At 40.5% G+C, this 21,840-nt stretch overlaps 1 protein-coding gene across 2 annotated transcripts in view; it reads right to left on the bottom strand.

The window, feature by feature from the left end:
* arhgef2a (Rho guanine nucleotide exchange factor (GEF) 2a) overlaps positions 1-21,840 on the bottom strand; it is a 41,377-nt gene that overhangs the window by 10,746 nt on the left and 8,791 nt on the right. Inside the window, exons 2-14 of one of the 2 annotated variants that reach the window (XM_070846976.1) lie at positions 18,434-18,596; positions 18,080-18,147; positions 16,138-16,201; positions 15,724-15,856; positions 14,238-14,347; positions 13,762-13,905; positions 13,210-13,460; positions 12,290-12,415; positions 8,382-8,499; positions 8,008-8,084; positions 6,669-6,840; positions 2,293-2,369; positions 1,969-2,141 (exon numbers count right to left, since the gene is read on the bottom strand). In XM_070846976.1, coding sequence (XP_070703077.1) covers positions 1,969-2,141; positions 2,293-2,369; positions 6,669-6,840; positions 8,008-8,084; positions 8,382-8,499; positions 12,290-12,415; positions 13,210-13,460; positions 13,762-13,905; positions 14,238-14,347; positions 15,724-15,856; positions 16,138-16,201; positions 18,080-18,147; positions 18,434-18,596 — 1,676 coding nt within the window. Of the gene's footprint in view, positions 1-1,968; positions 2,142-2,292; positions 2,370-6,668; positions 6,841-8,007; positions 8,085-8,381; positions 8,500-12,289; positions 12,416-13,209; positions 13,461-13,761; positions 13,906-14,237; positions 14,348-15,723; positions 15,857-16,137; positions 16,202-16,832; positions 16,874-18,079; positions 18,148-18,433; positions 18,597-21,840 lie in introns of those variants that run through there. The other variant, XM_070846977.1, reaches the window with a different exon arrangement.

Genomic DNA, 21,840 nt, shown 5'->3' with positions numbered 1-21,840 from the left:
GTAAAAGTGCTTTGAGTAGTTGAAATGACTAGAAAGGAGCTCTACAAATACAGACCATCTACCGTTTGTATGTAAACTTAGAATTTTTAAATGGAGATGTATTTGTTAATAACAGTGGATTTCTGTGGATATTTCCCAAAAAAAATTAAAGAAAACTTTGAAAAAGAATGTGTGTTTGTACTGGGAACGTTGGGCAGTAGAGGGGGTAGTAGACTGTAAGCTCTAGAGTTGTCTCAATGATTTTTGTGTATTTTTATTTAGTGAACTAATGTGAAAAAATGTTTTTTTCATCCACTTGAACGATTCAAATAAGACTTCCGAGGGAGAGGACAGTGTTCCCGGTGACATTGTTCAACTAGTTGGGGCAACAGTGGATCATCATCCTGGATGTATAATGCAGAGGCTAGTGCTAGTGTCTTAAATAGGCCAAATTAATAATGATTATATGATATATGTTATATGATATTAATGCCTCAAAGTATCGATTGTGCTGAAATATCAACTTAAATACAATAATAAATGACAAAGAGTGATCAGATTAATAAGTACTATTACCAAACTGTAATACACTGAAAGTAAAAGCATTGCATTCTAACCCTTACCAAAGTGACACACACACACACACACACAGGTGAACTTGTCCGACAACCGCAGCAGTTGGCTCTTTTCAGAGACATCCTTAGCATAAGCCAGACTCTGTCTTCCTCCATTCTAGTGTTATATGAGAAGTTGTAAGGTGTGACATTTTGACATGGATGAAGAGGTAAATTTAGGGTTTTTTTCAAGCTTGTAGAAGTGTTGTGGTGTGATTACTGTGTAGATCGCATGAGTCCTGGTGAGTTAGTAGAGTTTTATCGTTGGTACAGAGAGGCCAGTCAGCGGACCTTCAACTTTGCAAAGGAAGCTCGACATTATTGTAAAAATGACGGTGACATTCCCTGAACTGGTTGTACCAAATTCACAAAGGAGTTTCCTCGAGAAACAGGTGTAGAGTCTCTTGCATCACCATAGCCTCAGCCTGCATGAAAGTGTTTTGCACCAATTTTTTGCCTCCTCGACCCCTGGCAACTACAGACGCCAATATAAAACCTTCTCAAATGTCACCATCCAGAGGTTAGAGAGGCTACTGCACAGTGAAAATATCACAATCAAACACGCACTAAATCAGAGAGAAAAACAGATCGGCAAATACCTTGAAGACGGTTACACCGAGATTGATGGTGTAAAGTACACCTTTGAGTTTCTGGAATGCTTTCATCACAGCTGTGATAACTTCACAAAATATGTTTGATGGGTGCTCTCTTCGAGCCGCTGCACGCTGCCAGCGAGATGAAATTACACACATTGAGGACTGTTCACGGTATCTGCATGGTCGTCATGAGAGAGCACGAATGGAGGAGAATGTCAGAATCTCATCCCATGGTGAAAGAGTTCCTCAAGGATTTTGCTCCTCCTGAACCTCTCTCCCCCCGTCATGCTCTTTATGGAGGTAGGACGAGCACTGGTTGAGGTAATTGGTGAGTGAAAATGAACGCATACTCTACGTAAAATGCGTTCTCCAGGGGGTCTCTTTCTCACTCTCTGTGAAACAACCATAATGACCCAAGATCCCTCTTGATTTTGCTTATTGACCACGCGGCCGATTTAAGATGAGGTTAAGAGATGGCAAAGCCTTTTTCAGCAGAGGGGACATGAAACGTAACAGTCTCCAGAATATGAACCCTGCACCTCGACTGGACATGACGGGTGCCCCATGAGAACCAGGTAAAGCGCCCATGTCATTTTTGGACAAGGGTAGGTAAGGTATTATATGGTGTCTGATGCCTATTCTATCCTTATGCTTATGTTTTCAATATTAAGCTCCAATGTAGAAAATAAAAATGAAGCGAAACCATTAAATGAGATTGTGTGTCACAGCGTTTGACTGGTACTGTATGTATGAGTTGTTGCATCTGTGCATTTGCCCACTTGCTGACGGCGTGCTGGATGTGGCGTATCCACACCCTCTTGTCCTCCTTGGAGGCAGCGTGGAACTCATACATCTCAGGAGGGGAGGAGTCACTGATGAGGAACATGCCTCTTTCCTGATTGGCTATATCCCTCAGTATCAGGTTTTGAAGGGACAGCACTGGAGGTTTTTCCTGGATCACACAGCAGAGGATTGTTTGGAGAAAGCAATAAAGAGAGACACAGAGGAAAGGTGAGTGAACAATAGTATTAACAGTTGTTTTCCCAGTCATCTATGCAACAAAGGAGCCATCAATGAATGAAATGTTAGTGTGCTTTTCTTACCAGACTTGGAAAGATGTACCTCTGGTCTTTCTCCTGCAGAAACACCAGGATGTCTGTCATCAGTAAGACCTGTATATCTACACATTAACACACACACACACAAAGACACAATGGTTTTTTTTTTTGCATCAAGCACATATGTGAACACTTGTAAACCTGATGCCATTTCTGTCACCAAACTATCTTTATTACCCTTAAACAAAGTCTGAAAAGGTTTTTTCTGTCATCTGCTAATCTAAACCACATAAGCTTAGTCTGAAGGCAGGAGGTTTCTGCTCAGGTGCAGTGTGCTTCACCCCTGCCTCTCAGGTAAATACTAAGTATGATCCTCCATTTGTAAGAAATCAGCCTCTCAAACTTCTCACTAAACACTTAACTCCTCGTCTCTTTGGTCTTCCATTCATACTATCAAATTCAAGCTGCTACTTCAACGTAAAAATGTGAAAGGCCCTTTTTATCTGCTACTATAGAAACACAGCGGTGCAACATGGTGAACTTTGTGGAAGAGGACCTGCTCCGTAAATACATTTAAAGGGCTCATTCTAAGCCAACGAAAACACAATCCTTAGTTTCAGGTGATTATACACCACTCAAAACATAATTTAATTTCTGGAATATCTGGAATACCTTAGTAGCTGAATGGTTACAGTGCATGCTACATGTCACAAACCAGGACCTGTGCTGCATGTTATATCCCCCACTCTACCCCTTTTTCATGGACGCAGTCACTAGCTACATTACACAATGTGCCAATGCCCTGGGTTCCTGGTTGAGTCAAACCTAAAGCACAGACTGGTGCTTACAACTCGGGTTATTTGTTGGAGTTCAGGAAAACCAGGTATAAGAAGTTCTAAAACACAATACAGGGACAAAGTGTAGTAACTACCAGGGTGGCTCCAACACCAGCAAAATGTGGTCTAGACTAAGAACTATTGCAGACTACAAAAGGAAAACCATCAGTGTTGAGATGTCTAAATCTCTCTCAAATGAACTAAACATCTTCTATGCACGCTTTGAGAACAGCTGTCTGGATAGTGAGGTGCAAAAGGCCCAGGACCCCTGCCCACTGGTTATATCTAGTGCAGATACGTGCAGATCCCTCAAAAGATCCATGCAAGGCACCTGGACCTGATGGGATCTCTATACCAGCATCCCTTGATTTTTGTGATTCTAACATGGCCCATTAGACTAGACAAAGAAGCCCATTAGACCATGTCACACACATGGTCTCCTGAAGCTACCACCTGAAGGGGAAGACTCGGCCAGTAGCATTTAACATTTGCTCTGTTTTATTGAGCAACACCCATGAGTTATGTGAGCTGCTTTTAATTGAGCTTTAAGCTAAGAAGGCCTATTGTTGGCCCTTGTTGTGATAATGAGTGAATTAAGGATAGATAAAGCTTATAAAGACAATAAACCATTTAATCAGCAGCAAAGGTAATAATGTGGTCGAGACTGACACAACAAAAAATATGAAATGTTAGACTGAGCTCCACTGAAATAACTTTGCTGTTAAAATGCGTCCCTCTGTATTTAGAGAAGTCTAGCAGAAAGATTTTGAAGTATGTAGGAAGCACACCGTTCAACAAAAAGGAACACTTACTCATCACAGTATAACACCAAGTTAATCATACTTCAGGGATATCAATCTGTCCAGTTAGGAAGCATAAGTGATTGTGAATCAATTTCACCCATTTTGGTGCAAATGAAAATGAACAGGAGCACTGAAGACAACCCCCAAACAACAACACAACCCCCAAAGAGGGAGTGGTTTCACAGGTGGTGGCCACAGACAGTCGCTCTCTCCTTTTCCTTCCCGACTGATTCTTCTCTAGTGTTGGGTTTTGCTAGTGTCCAGGTCACTACTGGTAGCATGAGGCTGTACCTGCAGCCCATTCAGGTTGCACAGGCAGTCCAGCTCCTGCAGGAGTTCCTGCACAAGTTGCCGTGATGAAATTCATGGAAGTTCGATCAGCCTGTGATTTCAATTTCATTACTTTGACTTTGAATCCAGCCCTCAGTCAATTGGTGATTTTGGTTTCCACTGACTGTTGTTACGTGATTTTGTTCTCAATGAATTACACAATGTACAGTAAAGATTTTGATCTTTAATATTTACTTTTAAATCCAATGTGTGATTTAAGTGTTCCCTTAATTTTTTTGAGCAGTGCATTTTAACCCCCAAGCAGCGTACTTATAATGATAGCTTATAATAGCTAATAATATCTGAACACCACCTAAAAAATACAGCAGATTGGAATGAATTAGTGATAAATTATGTATCATATATTTCATCAGTGCAACACCGGAGTCATGTTCCATTTACGACTCTTTTGCTCTGATTTTTTTCTATTTTTGCTTTTGATGCATGAAAAGTGCCTCACATCACTTCGTGTTCACATTTGCTCATCTTTTACTTGTGAAATGGTCATGTTAGCCTTTTATTTTCTTTCTATTCAATTTTCCTTTGCATTTTCAGTTAATTTAAATTCAGTTTTTTAGGAAACGTTGTGATCATGGCAACCACAGAAACTAAAGTGAGGGAAATGAGTTCTCTGATGCTTTTTTACCAACTGAGAGCAAACATACTTATGAAACCAACCACTTGCTGAACTGCTGCCACCACAAACGAACCTGACAACGATGAATGGGATGAGGGTTCCTGACCCTTCATTCTAAAAAGTTTTGTGTCACTGATGGGAAAAGATGGTGATCAGGTGCTGATTGCAATTTAGTGAAATACAGGAGCTACTCAGTCCCTCATTTTTAAAAATGTATTGCTTTTTTTCAATAGTTTCATTCTGTGCACAAACTCAGAAAGTGTTCAGTGTTCTAAAGATGGCCATGCCACAATTCAGACGACCTGGCAACGACCTGGCAAAGAACGAAGACAGACTAACTGGTATAAATGCAAACGCATTTCTTTGTCTTGAGACAAAGGGATCCTTTGTGAACTCAATCTCCCAGAATCCTCAGTTGTTGGCAGAGTTTGAATTCCAAGCCTGAACCCTTGAGTGCCACATGACCAATGGCATCCTCAGGTCAATAAAAGAAGAGCTCCCCCATTGTAAGGCCAACTAGCAAAGGAGCATCTGGTTTCCTCTGACCTGAAACCAGAACACTGCACAGCAAGGACAAGGACCATTGTTACCATAACCTTTTTCCAGCCTTGTTCATGCAACACCGCTAAGAAAGCAGAACACCAAAAGGCCTTTCTCCCTCCAAAGACTGGTAACACAAACTGTGGCATATATAGCATAACAAAACAGTATACATGGCTAAGCAATGGTTTAAACTTAATATACAGGTTTTGTTTTGCCTTATTGTTATTTGTTGAGTCTGATTGTTGGGATGTGTTGTTAGGTTATTGTTTAACGGTTAAACAATATTTGGAGACTTTTATTCAGCATGTTTAGGTGACTTGTCATATTATACACATTTTTACAGCATTGGAAAACTTTAAGAATGTTTGTCATGTTTTTCCTCCTACAGAAATTATATTAAAACAAAAAATATATTCACACCATCTTTTTCCATTTTCATATTTTTGAAAAAGCTCCAGAGAGCCACTAGGGCGGTGCTAAAGAGCCTCGGCTCTAGAGCTGCAGGTTGCCGACCCCCATACTGTTCTACTTCGGTCCTACTTGTGGGGTTTTGCATGCAAACTAACTATCTTGTTTCTAAGCTGGCACCTTTATCCTGCACCCTCTCATACAGCCAGGGGGTCTGAGTATTGGCCACCTTGACTGTATTCATTCGTATTCTCAACTCTTGTAGTTTCCTGTCCCTAAAATCACATTGCCTCCTTGTCAGGAGCCGTCTTGGATGAAATTGCTAGGCTATCTTTCCTCTTCTTCGAACAGATCGTGCCCAAAGGCAGACTTTACATATGTCCTATAAGTCCTATTATTATGATTATTAAGTATCTCTGATAATTATTAGGTCTTGTCCCCACTCCAGTATTTAGTGGCAAGAACTCGGTTCAAATATTTCCCAATACATTGTTTTAAATGTTACCTTTCCTATGAAAATGTATTGTTTTGCTTTTTTACTTGCCTATTTACCAAAGCAAATTAATACTGTAATATCAATTGGATTTTATTAATTGCAAAATCCAATGATAATACATATTTTTAGTATTTTAAAACAAAGTCAAGCAATACACCATATCAATCATATATTCTAAAAATAGAAAAGCAATCAAAACCTTGTCCTTGTGTACCCTATCTGAACTGAGCTGAATGCTATGAGCTTTCTGTCATTGTGACAATCCCCTGGCATTAATTTTTTCCCCCTGTTGTCATTTGTTGCAGCGTTACATATTGTAGTTCACTTACTTTACACACAAACTATAATTTTTCAACAGCTTTGTGTACCTTTGACTCGGGATCCAGGGGTTTTCCAGAGAAGAGTCCCTTCATGGATGAGTCTCCGGCGGAGCAACTCCCCTGGCTTGAAAAGTCCACCATCCCTTACTCTTGCCTCAGCCCGCACATCCAGCCTGGCCTGGATCTCTTGCAGCCGTTGTGTTTTCTCCAGGTCCTCCATCTGCCAGCCAAGATAAAAGTCATATTCCATTTAGAGTCCAAAAGAGAACCTTAATGAACATGGATAAATACCAATTTGATTAAATTTAAATGGAATATAGTAAGAAATCTTAAATATCATCTTAGGAAATCTAATCATTTCTAAAGATTTGAAAGTTCGATATGCTGCCACAACTTTTGATAATGATGCACTTATCTGACATACGAATCTGTGCTGGTCTTAGTAAAAGGATCTGGTGTTGATCTGCCCCTTCTGGCTGATCTAATTAAATGCTGTTTCTTTTTTAAAATTATTTTTGGAAGACGCATTTTTACCTTTGGCCAGGAGAGTTTGACTGTATGTTTTAGAAAAGCCCACAGGAAGCATGGGAAGAGACCAGAAATTAAAATGGGGATTATTGTGGTTTCACAGCATTACTTCTATTTATTTATCACTTTTTTCTCATTTATCTCATTTATTTATCAATATTTATTACCACATTATTTGGTTACCAGGACACCCTTAAGTACAGTCACTTAGTCAGTCTTATTACATGATCTTACATTTATTTAGATATCAATCAGAACACAAACAGTGTGTTAATATTATTTACTTGGCAGCAAGGTATGGAGGTTAGCAGTGTTGCCTCACAGCAAGAAGGTTTCAGTTACCGGTTTGAGCCTGGGGCCTTTTTCTCTGGGTGATCCAATTTAAACCCCACAGTCAAAAGACGTGCAGGTGACTAAATTTCCCGTAGGTATGAGTGTGAGTGTGCATGGTTGTCTGTCTCTATATGTCAGCCCTGTGACTGGCAACCAGTCGAGGGTGTACCCCGCCTCTTGCCCAGTGTCCAGCCACCCCCATGCCCCATTAAGGATAAACGATATAGATTATTATTATTGTTGTTGTTGTTGTAGATTCAACTTGTTCTTTGACTAAACATTTAAACTTTTCTTAATCAATCTCAATCAATCAATCAATCTTTATTTATATAGCGCCAATTCACAACAGCGTTAACTTAATTGTCCTGTTTATGTCTTTTCTCTTGCAATAAAGAAAAAAAAAAGAATTACGGGTTCCACAGAATGTCATGATAATGAGTTCAAAAAGACAATCTGAAAAATTAACTGCCATGAAATGTCCCAAAAATATTCTGGCTAATTCTGTACTGCCAAAATATTGTAGTACCTGTTGGTCTATTGAAGTAAGAAGTTCTCGGACCATTAAGAGAGCCTTGGCCAGAGAAGAAGCCTCGTCGTCATCATCTGGAAGAGAAACAAACAAATAAATAATTGTGTAGACAGAAAACTATTTAGTCACCATTTTCCATCAATTTATAGACATCTATCTATCTATCTATCTATCTATCTGTGTGTCTGTCTGTCTGTCTACAGACACACAGACACAGGTCTTGCATGCATCTTGCATTAAAGTAGATTTTTAAGTATTGTATGTAAAATATATACTGGCTGTGAGATCTAATCATTTTATTTTGCAGTGAAATCCTATAGTGCCATTTAGATAGTAGACAGATAGTAAAGCCATCGTGACGGGTGATTCACCGGTAGTGTTGTCCAGAATGCGCTGGATAAGGACAGGATACTTGGAGATCCGCTGAGTCACCAACAAGATGCACTCCTGAACACCATGGCAACGCAGCAAGGGTCCTCGACTTACCCGCTGCGCCAAGACAGAGAAAGACAAATTTAACTTGACAGATATTTCTTTTGCTTTTTGCTTGAAATGAAAAAAAGACCACTGTTGTGTAATAGATAGATATGCAATATAAATAAACATCACAAATAAGAGACATTTAAAATCTTGCCTAAGAGTTGTAAAATGTAAAATATTACCAGTTCTTATAATTACTTGCATCATTTTTCCTGTTGTCAGTTTGCCAGCTTTTAAGTCTTCCTGCCATTTCAGAGCTCATTCTCTCACTGCCCTGCAGTATCCCTTTATTTTTCTTGCTTCTTGCCATCCACCTCCCAGCTAGCAGCTTAGAGTACCATCCAATCTGTATGGGCCCAGCTAACGCTGATTCTTCCCACAAGACTCTGACTGCTCAAGCTGCCATAATTCACCAACATGAGCAACAATTCTCCATCATTGCCTGTGGCCTGCTGGAGATCTTGGAGGGCTTTAGAAAGTCCAGCTCTTGGATGTTGCTCATTAGTCCTCTGTATTTATAGCAATCAGTTTGTCTAGTGTCTTGCCGGATTGTTGTTAGTGCAGGTTTGTATTCTGCTTGTCTGTTTGTATGAGCATCTGGATTTCTGACCTGTGCCTGTTCTCTGCCTGATGTCTTGTACCTCTGCCTGGTTGCCTGGATTTATGGTTCTCTTACAGTTACATTTGTAGAAGGGGGACTTGAGTCCTGGTCTATTAATTAATCACACACTACCCTAGCGAGCGGGTTGAGGAAATACCACTCTTTGAGGAGACATCCTCATCATACTGTTCTGCCTGGACAGAGACTAATAAACCCAAAATGGGCTCTGTGAATGGAAAGGAAGGGATATACCCAGAAGGACCATGTGTTGACGCCATGAAGGACAGATATGCTATCCCTTTGAGTACTGTTCAGAGCATCATTAAGAAGTGGAAAGCGTATGGCACCACCAACAGCTTGCCTAGATCAGGCCGTCCGTCCAAACTGGATGACCGAGCCAGGAGGGCATTGATCAGAGAAGCTACCACGAGGCCAAAGGCAACTTTGAAGGACTTACAAGTCACAAGGCATGTGACAACAATCTCACAAGCTTTACACAAGCTTGTACATTCTTTTATTTTGTATTTTTTGTACATTTGCATTATATTTTGTAAATATTTATTTATTTTATTTTCTAACTTAATTTCTTTTTAAGATTTCCTTGTCTTTCACTGTAACTTTTTCTGAATGTAGCTGTTGTATATATGTGAATTTCCCCTTTGGGGGATGAATAAGGGTGCATCTTGAATCTTGAAGAAAGAAGCCTCTTCTGAAAAAGTGCCACACTCAGTCTCGTTTGTGCTATGCAAAAACACACCTGGAAGATTCTGTTGCCATGCGGAAAAAGGTTTTATGGTCAAATGGGACTAAGACTGAAGCATGATGGTGGCAGCATTAAGTTGTGGGGATGTTTCTCTTCAGTGGGGACTGGGAAATTGGTCAAGATTGAAGGGAAAATGGATGCTGCCAAGTACACCCAAATTCTTGAGGAAAACCTGCGTCCCTCTGCAAGACAGCTGAAGATGGGCAGGTCCAACACGACAATGATCCTAAACATACCGCCAAGAGAACAACGCAGTGGCTTAAGGATAGGAAGGTGAATGTCCTTGAGTGGCCAAGTCAGAGTCCTGACTTAAATCCAATAGAAAATCTGTGGAGAGCAGTTCATCACCGCTCACCACAGAATTTGACTGAACTCGAACAATTCTGCAAGGAAGAATGGGCAAATATTCCCCAATCTAGGTGTGCAAAGCGAGTAGAGACCTATCCAAACAGACTGATGGCTGTAATTACAGCAAAAGGTGGCTCTACAAAGTATTAAATCAGGAGACTTTTCCATCCCTGTTATTCTAGTTTTTCATTTTTTATTAATTTTCAGAACTGGTGCCTTTTTTTCATTAGTTTGACATAGTAAGGCTGAATTTTGTAAATAACGCTTTTTTTTTTTCTTTTTTTGTTATGGGTTTTCATTTCAGGCTGTACAACAAATAAAGTAACTATTTCAAAGGGGTATGATGACTTTCTATAGGCACTGTATGGCCAATGGCCAGACCTAAAAAAAGCCTCTTGGAGCCATGTCCTAAGCCCAACAGGAAAAGAGCTATTTTTAAGTGTCTAAAAATAGGCTCCATGCCTCATGAATGCCCATTCTTTTGCCCTTTCTGATTCCCAATTAGAAAAACATTGCACAGTGTAACCTTCTCTATCCTTGCTATTAATATTGTATAATTAATTTTGTATTATAGTATAAGAGTATCATAAGACATTCTATGACTCTGTTGTGGCATCAGCCATCTTATATGGAGTGGTCTGCTGGGTGAGCAGTATCACAGCTGTGGACAGGAAGAGATTGGACAAGCTCATCAGGAAGGCCAGCTCTGTCCTGGGCCACCCCCTCGACCCTGTGGAGGTGGTGGGAGAGAGGAGGATGATGGCAAAGCTATTATCCATGAGACGGAATGACTCCCATCCCATGAAAGACACACTGACAGCACAGAGCTCCTTCAGCGACACCCTAAGACTCCTCCACCTCGGTGTGTGAAGGAGCGATATCGTAGATCCTTCCTTCTGCCAGCCAGCCATTCTTCCACACATCAAATGCTGGATAAGACTCCAGGCTTAACAGATATCCTCATGCCCTCATTGCCTCATAGTCGCAACAACAGCTGCAGACTACAGGATCACAGTCTCTTGTGACAAAGATCTTCTGATTTATATGAAACGTGCATGTGATACATGTGTTGTACATCTCAGTTCCATTAAGGCTCGCTGCAGCAGTCACAAAAATTCAGGTCATGTTGGCCAAACTGCGGCAGCAAACCCGCGGCTCTAAACAGATCCCGTGGATGTGTGAGGGCCCTTCAGTGTTCCTTGCAACTTTAATTTTGAATTGCTTGTTCTAAAACTGTTGTGGAGGCCAACCTAAAGTAATGAAAAAGCAGTTAAAGACAGTCAGTTAATGTAGAAAGAAGCTTGGTTTCATTAATATGCAACATGGAAACACAAAGCCATGTTTCAATCCAAGAATTTTTATATGAATGATCTAATTAGAGAAGTTGGACTGTATTGGCAAAATTTCACAGTAAGTTCCATGATATCACTACGAAGATTTTAAACTCTGCTTCATTCCTTTGGTCCACAAATAATCTATGCAACAAATAGGAGATGGAAACATGTTAAACATGTCAAATAAACAGATCAGCTGTTTGGTCCAATTGTACTGCAAGACTTTCCCCAGAGCTGTCAGCTGCACCTGCAGAGGAGACCCATCACTGTCAGTGGTCTCTGTCATCACCTCGCTTCAGAAAGCAACAATTATGGTATCATATGAGCTGAAACTAAGGCAGAAGCAGTAAGGTGTGGACAGCCAAGCACTTTTTTAAACACTTTATTTAGCCATTTTTAGATGGGTTGCATCTGGTGAAATCACAACTAATTCCCTTTCCATTTGTTGCCAAATTTGAGATTAAAATTCCCTTGATTGTGCAATCTAACCATCAAGCAAAATGATGACCATCAGCTCTGAATAATTGTCATCAGGTAATCATCAATCAATCAATCAATAATTAATGTAATAATTGCACCTACTCTCTATGTGTCTGTGCAGGGAACAGATATCTTGGGAACCTTCAACACCTCCACTAGACACACACCCTCACACACACCTTTTTTTTTCTTTCAAAAACCAAACCACATCAAAACTCCATAGGGTTCACATCCTTCAGAAAAAATCTAAATTCACTTTTTTGTGTCTCTCACCCGTATGAAGTACTGGAACCTCTTGTCCCTGGCTAGCAGGTCCTTGTACAATTTGACAGCCTTCAAGTGGCGGCTGCAGAATTCAGCGTAGGTCTTCTGCATGTCATCTGCGCATTGGCCTGAGAACTGGCAGAGGAACATTGTTAATGGTAAATGGACTGTACTTGTATAGTCCTATAGCCTTTCTAGTCTTTTCGACTGAAAGAGCTTTTACAGCTTTCCACACTCTCTGCATTCTCTCTATCAGCTCCATGAGGTCGTCACCTGGATGGTTCTCAGTTAACACGTGCGCCTTGTCAGGAGTTAAATTGTGGAGTTTCTTGCCTTCTTAATGTGTTTGAGAGCATCAGTTGTGTTGTGCAGAGGTAGGGTTGGTGCACAGTTCTATACAGTGAACAGTCTTATTCCACTACTCTTCTAATCCATATTATGGTAAGAACCACTCAGCTAAGTAAAGAGAGACGACAGTCCATCATTACTTTAAGACTGAAGGTCAGTCGATCCAGAAAATGTCAAGAACTTTGATGGTTTCCTTAAGTGCAGTCGTGAAAACCATCAAATGCTCTGATGAAACTGGCTCTCATGAGGACCCCCCAGGAAAGGAAGAGTTACCTACCTCTGCTGCAGAGGATAAATTCATTAGAGTTTCCAGCCTCAGGAACCACAAATTAACATCAGAATGCCAAAAGTGTGCAAAGCTGTCAGCCAAGCAAAAGGTGGCTACTTTGAAGAATCTAAAATATAAATCATATTCTGGTTTGTTTAACACTAACTACATAATTACATGTGTGTTTCTTCATAGTTTGATGTTTGCAATATTAATCTACAATGTAAAACGTAATGATTAAAAAAAAACATTGGATGAGAAGGTGTGTCCAAACTTTTGCCTGGTACTGTATGTGAGTATGCATGGCAGCCACCTGCTCTAGTAGTATGTCCCCTAGCTGGTGAATGGTGAAGTTGCGGCTTGATCCAGACTGCAGACTGCTGTTGCGTCGCAGGAGAAGTTGCGCCAGGAAATGGGAATGTATCCTGGTCAGCTGGTCCAGGCAGGGGAGCATGGCGTGCACAGTGCTGGGATCCAGCTGAAGCTCCTCTAGCATGCCCTGCCGGAACACCCTTTCCATGATATGCAGAGTTCGCATGTGGTGCAGCTCTGTTTGAATCAGCTCTGAGAAGGACACGTACCCACATTACACATAAACACACACACACAAATCAAATTCTCACAGTAGACTGAAGTAATACTGTACAAGCAATGAGAGCAATTGCACTTCTGACATTCTTTTAAATTTCAATTATGTCTAGCTACAGTTTGCCTCAATAGTATCTATGTAGTATTTCACTCCACGGCACTGTATATCACTGTATATATAGCACTGTATATCAGCAATACACTGAATGTCTCTGCTATGGGGAGAAGAATAAAGGTCAATAAACTACAGTCAAAAACTGGATGATGTTCTTCTTACCATAGATGACATCCTGCCTCTTGATTATGTTTTTGCGGTGTGTATGCAAATAACTACTGTCCACTGCCATGCTCCACGAGTCAGCCTTAAAGTCCCGGCTTCCAAATTCAATATCTTCCACTACTGAAGTATAGTAGATGTCTCCTAAACAAGAAAAACATCAGCATAAATGATCACAGACTGACAAATTAATCCAGAGCTCCAATCCTGAACTGGTGTGAAGAGACAACTTGATCTTTTTGTGTTTGATAAGATAGCTATTTGTAAAAATAAGGTGAGAAGATCAAGCTTTTAGTCCAACTAAAATGCAACAAGTCATCCCATTTTGTGGTGAAAATTGTGTTAAAATGGATATTAAATGCGTTGTTAATATTTTTTATTATTGAAGAGAAATGTCTTTGGGTATAGGATACATAATACTAAATACTCTTCACTTTGCCATTTTACCATGATGTAAAGTTTGAATGTTCTGATACCATCATCATTGAGAGACTCCACTGACATAGCTCTGGTCCTGAAGCTGAGCGAGTCTGTGGACTGAGACAGGATCCTGCGCAGCCCCAGAGGAGAGTCGTCATTCAAGGTCCTACAACACACACACACACACACACACACACACACAGAGTTATTAAAGTGTACTACCTAGTGAGCCTCACATAATAATCAAACAAACTGGATAAGCTAAGATATCTGCACAGACAGAGACTGTGTAGGCAGTAACTTGTGGCCCAGCACAGCCTGCTGTTAGACCTACTCCTCATCACAGGCGGCATGATTACGAGGCAGAATAAGGCCTTAGCATTTTAGGTCCCTTGACGTTGTTTTTTCCATTTCATCTTGAGTGAGAGGGAAAAATGTGATTAGGTACACAACTGACCAAAAGAATGTAACTTCAAAAAGAACATTATCCCTGTTAAATCCCCACCAGTTTCATAGGTCTAAATGAAATGTAGTTGAGTTAAATTATGGGCTATGAACAAGTGAGTGTTTGACGCCCTCTAATGGTACATGTTAATAGTGCAGTTTGCAGTATAAGGGACACCATGTGACAGGAGGACGCCTCAAACCCTGAAAGGGGAAAAAGTGTCATCTGTTTACAGTCACACTCACAGCTAAATGAAGCAACCTTCCTTCACTTCCTGCCAAAACAGGAACTGTCACACTACCCAGAACCACAGTTTCATATCAGCATCTTCTCTGCCGAAGCCTAAGCCTATGGATGAAAATTACTCCAAAGCTTTGGTGGTACTTGTTTTTCACTCTGATTCGCCATAAATAAACAACACCTTACAATCAGATGAACACATTTTCTAGACTAGAGTATGATCCTATACTTAGAGTGATCTAGTGCAGTTCAGAATCTAAAAAGTCAGACATAGGCTAGGCGGTAAAGCCAGATTTTTGCTATCTAAAGCAAATACAGTGAAATACAAATACAGTTAAAATGCTGAACCCACACAGTGTTGTTGTTGTGAGACAATGAACCACACTGCTATTAAATATAGAATCAGAGGCAAGCTTTTGCAGTTCTTCTTTGACAGCTAGTGTGCAAGCAGAGCCACTGGTTTCAGAAACTCTCATTTAAGGGACATTTTGCAGGTGAAGCACTCCTTTGAGCTACTGCTGTTCCTTCAACACTGTTTAATTAGGACCGTTCAGTCACAACAGAACCACACCACAGATAGTAGAAATATAAAGAACACCATAAAAAATGTCAATTGCTTCATATTTTCATGCAGGCCCAGTGTGGGCTACATTACATAAGAGAAATGTAGCTAAAATAAATAAAATATAAATTATTGCCCTTGCACACATGACCACAGTAGGACTAGGCTAAACAATGCCTTACCCCTGGGTACGGTTTCTAAGAGACATATGCCATAGCTGCCTGTGCTGTATCCAGCCTGAAGAAGTGTGCCTGTCATTATACTGTAGCTGCTGGCCGGTGAAAGCAAGGCTCACCCTGCAATGTTGTTGGTGGAGACACTCTTGGACAAGGACAGGCCGGAGCGACCACGACGGGATCCCAGCAGGGACTGTCGGAAGCTGTCAGAGGGGTAGATCGCTGAACTCGGACGCTCACGCATTCCTGGAGCTGTGGAACAAAAAATGTTGCAGATAAATGTGAGAGTGAGAAGGGAAAGAGACGAAAGAGGAGGCAGAGCAGTGGAATGACAGTCAATAGAGCATCTGTAGAAGGAAGACAAAGTAAAAACAGAAGGGAGGCAAAAGAGGAGTTTGAAGGAGAGAACAATATTTTGAGGAGGAAGAAAATAACAGGCAAAGAGGAAGAATTGAAAAGATAGGAATGGTAAAAGGAGAATTAGTTAGGTAAGAGAGGGAGATTGAATCTATTCAAACATTGAAAGTTCTTACTTTTGGTACGGAGCGTGACGTTCTGCATGGCTGAGTTATTCCGCAGTAGGACTGTCTTCTGCTGCTGCATTAAAAAACACAAATAATATTCTTCTATTAATAGTTCCTCAAGCTATGCATTGATTTAATAGCTCATTCACTGAAGTCATTTTCCATATTTCCCACGGTGCTTGAATTATCACACTAAACAGCAAGCATGTTTCATGTCTTTACAGATACATCTGTGGCTCAGAGGTAGAGTGGATCACCCATCAATCGTAAGGTAGCTGGTTCCATCCCTGGCTAAGAGTCAGCATGTCAAGGTGTCCTTGGGCAAGACACTGAACCCCAACTTGCTCCAGTGTGTGAAAGAATAATCTCCTCCAGCTTAGATTCCTCCTGAATGAATGATGTGTGAATGGGTGAATGAGGATGTGATGAAAAAGAGCTTTGAGGCTCTAATACAAATACAGGCCGTTTACCATACATTCAAATGATCTTGTCACCTAATGGCACAGTAAATACTTTCATAATGTCAAAAGTAGTGAGGACCTACCGGTGTACAGTATAAGTATTCCTATCACTATATTGTTCTGAATCCATGATCCGCTGACCAGCAGTGGAAGGAATTTCATGAAGTGTCTTGCCAACAATCAGTCAGCCTTATCTCCCAACTTCAAATGTGATCATTTTCATGTACACATACAGTTTCTAACCTGTCCACAGAGAATATCCATCCATCCATCCATCCATCCATCCATTGACTATACCGCTTATCCGTCAGGGTCACGGGGGAGCTGGAGCCAATCCCAGCTGACTTCGGTGCAGAGGCAGGGTCACCCTGGACTGGTCACCAGCCAATCACAGGGCCGACACACAGAGACAGATGACCAGTCATGCTCACACTCACGCCTACGGGCAATTTAGAGTCACTGAGAATGTGGCTGTACTCAAACTTCAGTTTCAAAATAGTTGAGAACATCCTGAGATGTGCAGCTGTGACTCAGCTTCAGATAACTGTTACCTGACCTTAGATGCTGTCTCATTATGAAATGCTGTGTCTCCCCATTACAGCTTTGAATGCCATAACATCAATTTTAAGACTGCATCTCTGTCACTCAGTGTGAGGGAAATCCTTGTCCTTGGGCAAGACACACAATCCCAACTTAAAATAATAATACAATAATAATGTACAGAGCACTATATAGAGCAAAAACCACACTGTGACTGCCACCATGGCAGTATTGTCAGTGTGTATTGGTTTGTCTTGTTTTGTTTGCTAATTCAGTGTCTTGCTGCAGTCCTGGGAGCTCTTTCACCAGAGAGGAGCTCATAAACATCAGGCATTCAAGACCTTTTTATTTCGCACCTTAATCACCTCATCTGTGGATTTATTGGATATTCAGGTCAAAGGTGTGCTCACCTTTGTACAGGAAAATGTGTTGGTGCTCTTTTCAGACTTTGCACACCGTTCTGTTCTCAGATTTTTACAGTAAGTGCAAAACACGCTGTAGGAACATGACCTCAACAACTGGTCGACATTGTCGATAGACATGATGGACAGCAGCAGCTAGAGGTGAAGACGAGCTGCGATGGGAGCAGAGGAGAGACTGCTAAGGGTTGGAATATGTGTTATTTACAAATGAAATAGTTAAAACTAGGGTGAAAAGCAAGCAACACCCGACTAAATCACGTCTTTATTTGGGGCCAACATTGTACTGAAGGACCAAACAGCTTTTTGTCTTGAAAAATTATTTTCTCGGGCAGCAGGGCTGGAGATGGGACCGGTGAGACCAGACAGAGCCGGTGCTCAATTCATTGTTCAGATCATTTTGAAACAAAAATGATTAAATCTCTTTGAATAGATGTGGAAATAATACAATACAGAGGAAACCATGAACATATTAATAACATCTTGCAATAATTAGAGTTGTAATGATTTGTGGTGGAGCCTGTGTCTTACCCTCTGTTTCATTTTGGCACAGTTTGGCAAAGTGTCTCGACAGCGGTTGTGGATGGTGACATTGCATGCTGGAAAAAATAAAGACATAAGGTATAAAAGCAAGCACAAAGAAACAAAGATTTTTTCATGGATTGTGGACTTTCAAATCAGGACAAGCAAGACTTCAGAATCAGAGTTACTTTAATAATCCCCAGGGGGAAATTGCTTTTTGTTACACACAGCTCCAAAAGAATAAGAATAAGAATAAGAATAAGAATACACTTCAAACACAAAGTAAAATATAAATATATAAAAGTATGAATACAATAAATAAATAAATATGTATATAGTCAGTTCAGTAACCATGTTACTTACTTGAACAGCTGAGTGCCTCCTTGGCAGTAATACTCTTGTTGCATGCTGAACAGAGTGTGGTTCCTGACACTGTCAGTGAGGTGAACAGGTGACCATTGCTGTAACGTGCCTCCCTCTCCCTTGCTGCCTTCTCTCGCTCCCTCATGCGTTCCCTCTCTTTATTCTGGAATAGAAGGAGAGACAAAATATGAACAAGACTTCCTGTATCTTTGTAAATGTCATAAATCTTACTACCTTAAGAGAAAACAGAACTTATGCATGACATCTGCACACTGACCTGTGCCATTGATGAAGTTATTGTGTGTCTACAGACTGATGGGACAGAAACAGGAGCAGGGTGAATCAATGAAACAGCATTAAAAGGCTACATGGCCCAGATTGGCCCTCAGGAGCACTGATGATCTTCTGGCCCCTGTTGACCGACTCCCAGCCTGGCCCACAATGTCAGACAAAACAAAATGGTTAAAAAACGACACGTGTCAGATGCAGTCATTCAGAGCTGCAGACCCTCAGCATCCCGTATGCTTTAAACTTGATGGGATGATCTCCGCCTGTCATTACACATGACTGGTCACATGTATGCATCAAGCCGACAGATGTGTGAGGCTTTGAAGCCAGTTTGAGATAGTGGTCACGCTGTGTAATAACTATGGCATCTGTCAAGTGAAGCCATTGGGCACAAAAAAGTTTTTCTCATAGACTTACATTGTAAAAGAGATCTATAAAACCATAGTTTCCATTTTTCGAGTGACCCATGTTTAATCCAGGTTATTTCTTTACAGGAAGTGGCTTTTCAGCTTCATGAGTCTCTGAGTAACTGAGCGTAGAAATCTGTGGTGCGCATCAACACAACATTCAGTCAGTGCACTGACTTTTCCCCACTTGTTTTATTCAGAATGTCCTCCAACTGATGCCACATATATATGCAATATACTAATATGCATAATTTGTGGATGCAAAACTTCCAGCCTATATTTATTTCTTTTTTGAAATTAAATTTCTTTGTGAAGTTTATTTCATATAATTGGGGCATGGATGTACTTGTTTACCTAATATTTTTCCTAAATGATTGCTTTCCAATATTGGTTGGGTATTTTCAGGATTCAATATGTATATTTATTCATTTCACTTTTTACTTAATCGTCATCATGATTTTATGATGTATTTCAAGTATGGGGCCCACAGGCTTGCTCTTGCACCCTCTGTTGGCTATATACACAGCTCTGTGTGAGGTTTATGATTTAGACTGATTAGTTGTTTGTCAGATCATGATGAAAACCTAGGGTCGATACACATTGGCTTGTGCAATTACATATGCTCAGCGAATAAACTCACAATAGCTCTTTTTCACCTCAAGAGTGCTTTGGCTTTCTTTTTCCGTGGTGGCTTGCACTACTTTAGGATAACATATCAGGCATGACCTTCTGGATTCTCTTCTTTGTATTTTTTGTGTGAAGAGTTGTATATTACAATTACAACTGTTGATATGCAATGCATCATTTACGATGTGGAAATTATGTTTAAAGACATTCACATTGACCAAGAGTATTATTTTCCCAATCCTTGATTTGGATGATTTAAATGGCTTTAACGACTTAAATCCAGCTAGTGCAACATGTTTCTGGCTCTACTCATCGCCATGGATGCGTTCTTGATCTTGTTTTTACACTTGGTCTCACCCCGAACTCCATGTCCATATGTTGAACTTCATTTCTGATCACAAATGTATACATTTTGACATGGCTCTAAAACCAATGGTAACTCCTCAGAAACAAACTATACACGTTTGCATCTTTCAGCTCTTTTCTCTAACATTTCCATGACAATACAATAGTTTTCCAATATTCACAACTCTGCTGACTAGTTTAATGATGGTTGCCACACACGTTTATTGCTTCAATTTAATGTAGCTAGCCCCAGTTGCCAATCCAGCCTTAGACAACAGTATGCAATTTATGATTAACTTCACTGATCGTTACTAATCATAATCATTCATTACTTTTTATTATTATTATTAATAAGTGAGATCTCGTCTAGTCAAAGTCCCACAAATCATGATGAAAAGCTTGCTCAGAGAAATGCTAAAAATCTCCAGCCCTTTAAAGATGTATGGATTGTTCTGATGAAATTAGCGGCAGGAGCTGTGGGTCACACAAGCTGGACACTCAAAGGACTCTTTATTCCAAATGTAACATCAAGACCTCAGGCAGGATTTCACAGACTGGACTAAGACTTGTTTCCATTGAGAGACTAAGATCCGTGCCACATCCATAGATATGTGGACGAGGCCACCATGACATCACCCAGTGGTCTGTGGACGTCGTTTTGAAACCTCGAGAGTCAGCACCTAGTTTTTTTGGAACCAGAATTGACGTTTGTGCCACAAAGACCGCTTCTGATTGGTTAGTCACAACGTAGTCCCGCCCTAAAGCATACCCTACCTTATTGTCTATTTTACTTTGGGACCATCATTTACTAAATGAACGTCATGCTGTATTGAAGAGGCACACTAGCCACTGATACCAACTCAGTAGGAAAGTGTTTACTGAGGTAATTAATCATGTGAGAAGCAGGGTCATTTTCCTATAGACTTGCAACAAGCAGCTGGCCATTAGAATGCAGGTTTAAGACACTTCTACATTAGTCTTGTATTTCTCTCTCTCTCTTTGCCTTACATATAGACACACACACACAATCCTCTCTCCCCTCCTCTCAGCTGCTCACACATTGATGTGACTCAGATAAGAGATGGATCCACAGCTATAAATATCAAACACAGTCCTTTGTGACTACCACTGCTTTTCTTTCTTGAGAAAATGGGAAATGGGGAATTGTTCATTTTATAAATATGCTGTTAGTGTATACTACACAATTTATTTATGTTTCCCTTTCCAACATATTTCAGTCTCTTAATCTTGAGGTAAGTACAGTTTACTAGACCAAACGTTGAGATGAGATGAAGAAGTTATATTTTGTTGAAAATGGACGCCCCACCTCCGGGGAACAGGCCAAACATCAGCTGAGTGCCATTTTCTCTCTCATCAGAGGGTTTGTCATGGACCATCAGAGCTCTCTACACAATGAAGGTACGCAAAACTTATTAAATCAGTCAATGCTAGAGATTGTTCTCCAGTTTATCTGCCAGTGAGCAACTTAAGCTAATTAATGTTCATGTAAAAACTATATATGTTAACATTGTTGTGTCATGAAATGTGTGCTAAATAATCTCTTGTTTTTTTCTCTTGAGAGGGACGTGGATTAGTTTTGTTACTCGTGCAACAAGTAAGGAAAAGTAAGTCAGGGGGGCTAAAGGCCTGTACATACTGACGTCATTCTTTTCTCGCAGCCCTGGTTTGGGAGTTCTTGCAGCTTGTTCTTCACACATCATCTGGGCAGAACTTTTTTCT

Source organism: Pempheris klunzingeri, chromosome 16, assembly GCF_042242105.1.
Source record: "Pempheris klunzingeri isolate RE-2024b chromosome 16, fPemKlu1.hap1, whole genome shotgun sequence".
NCBI classification, from domain to species: Eukaryota; Metazoa; Chordata; class Actinopteri; order Acropomatiformes; family Pempheridae; genus Pempheris; species Pempheris klunzingeri.
This window is presented reverse-complemented; position numbering and strand designations above follow the sequence as displayed.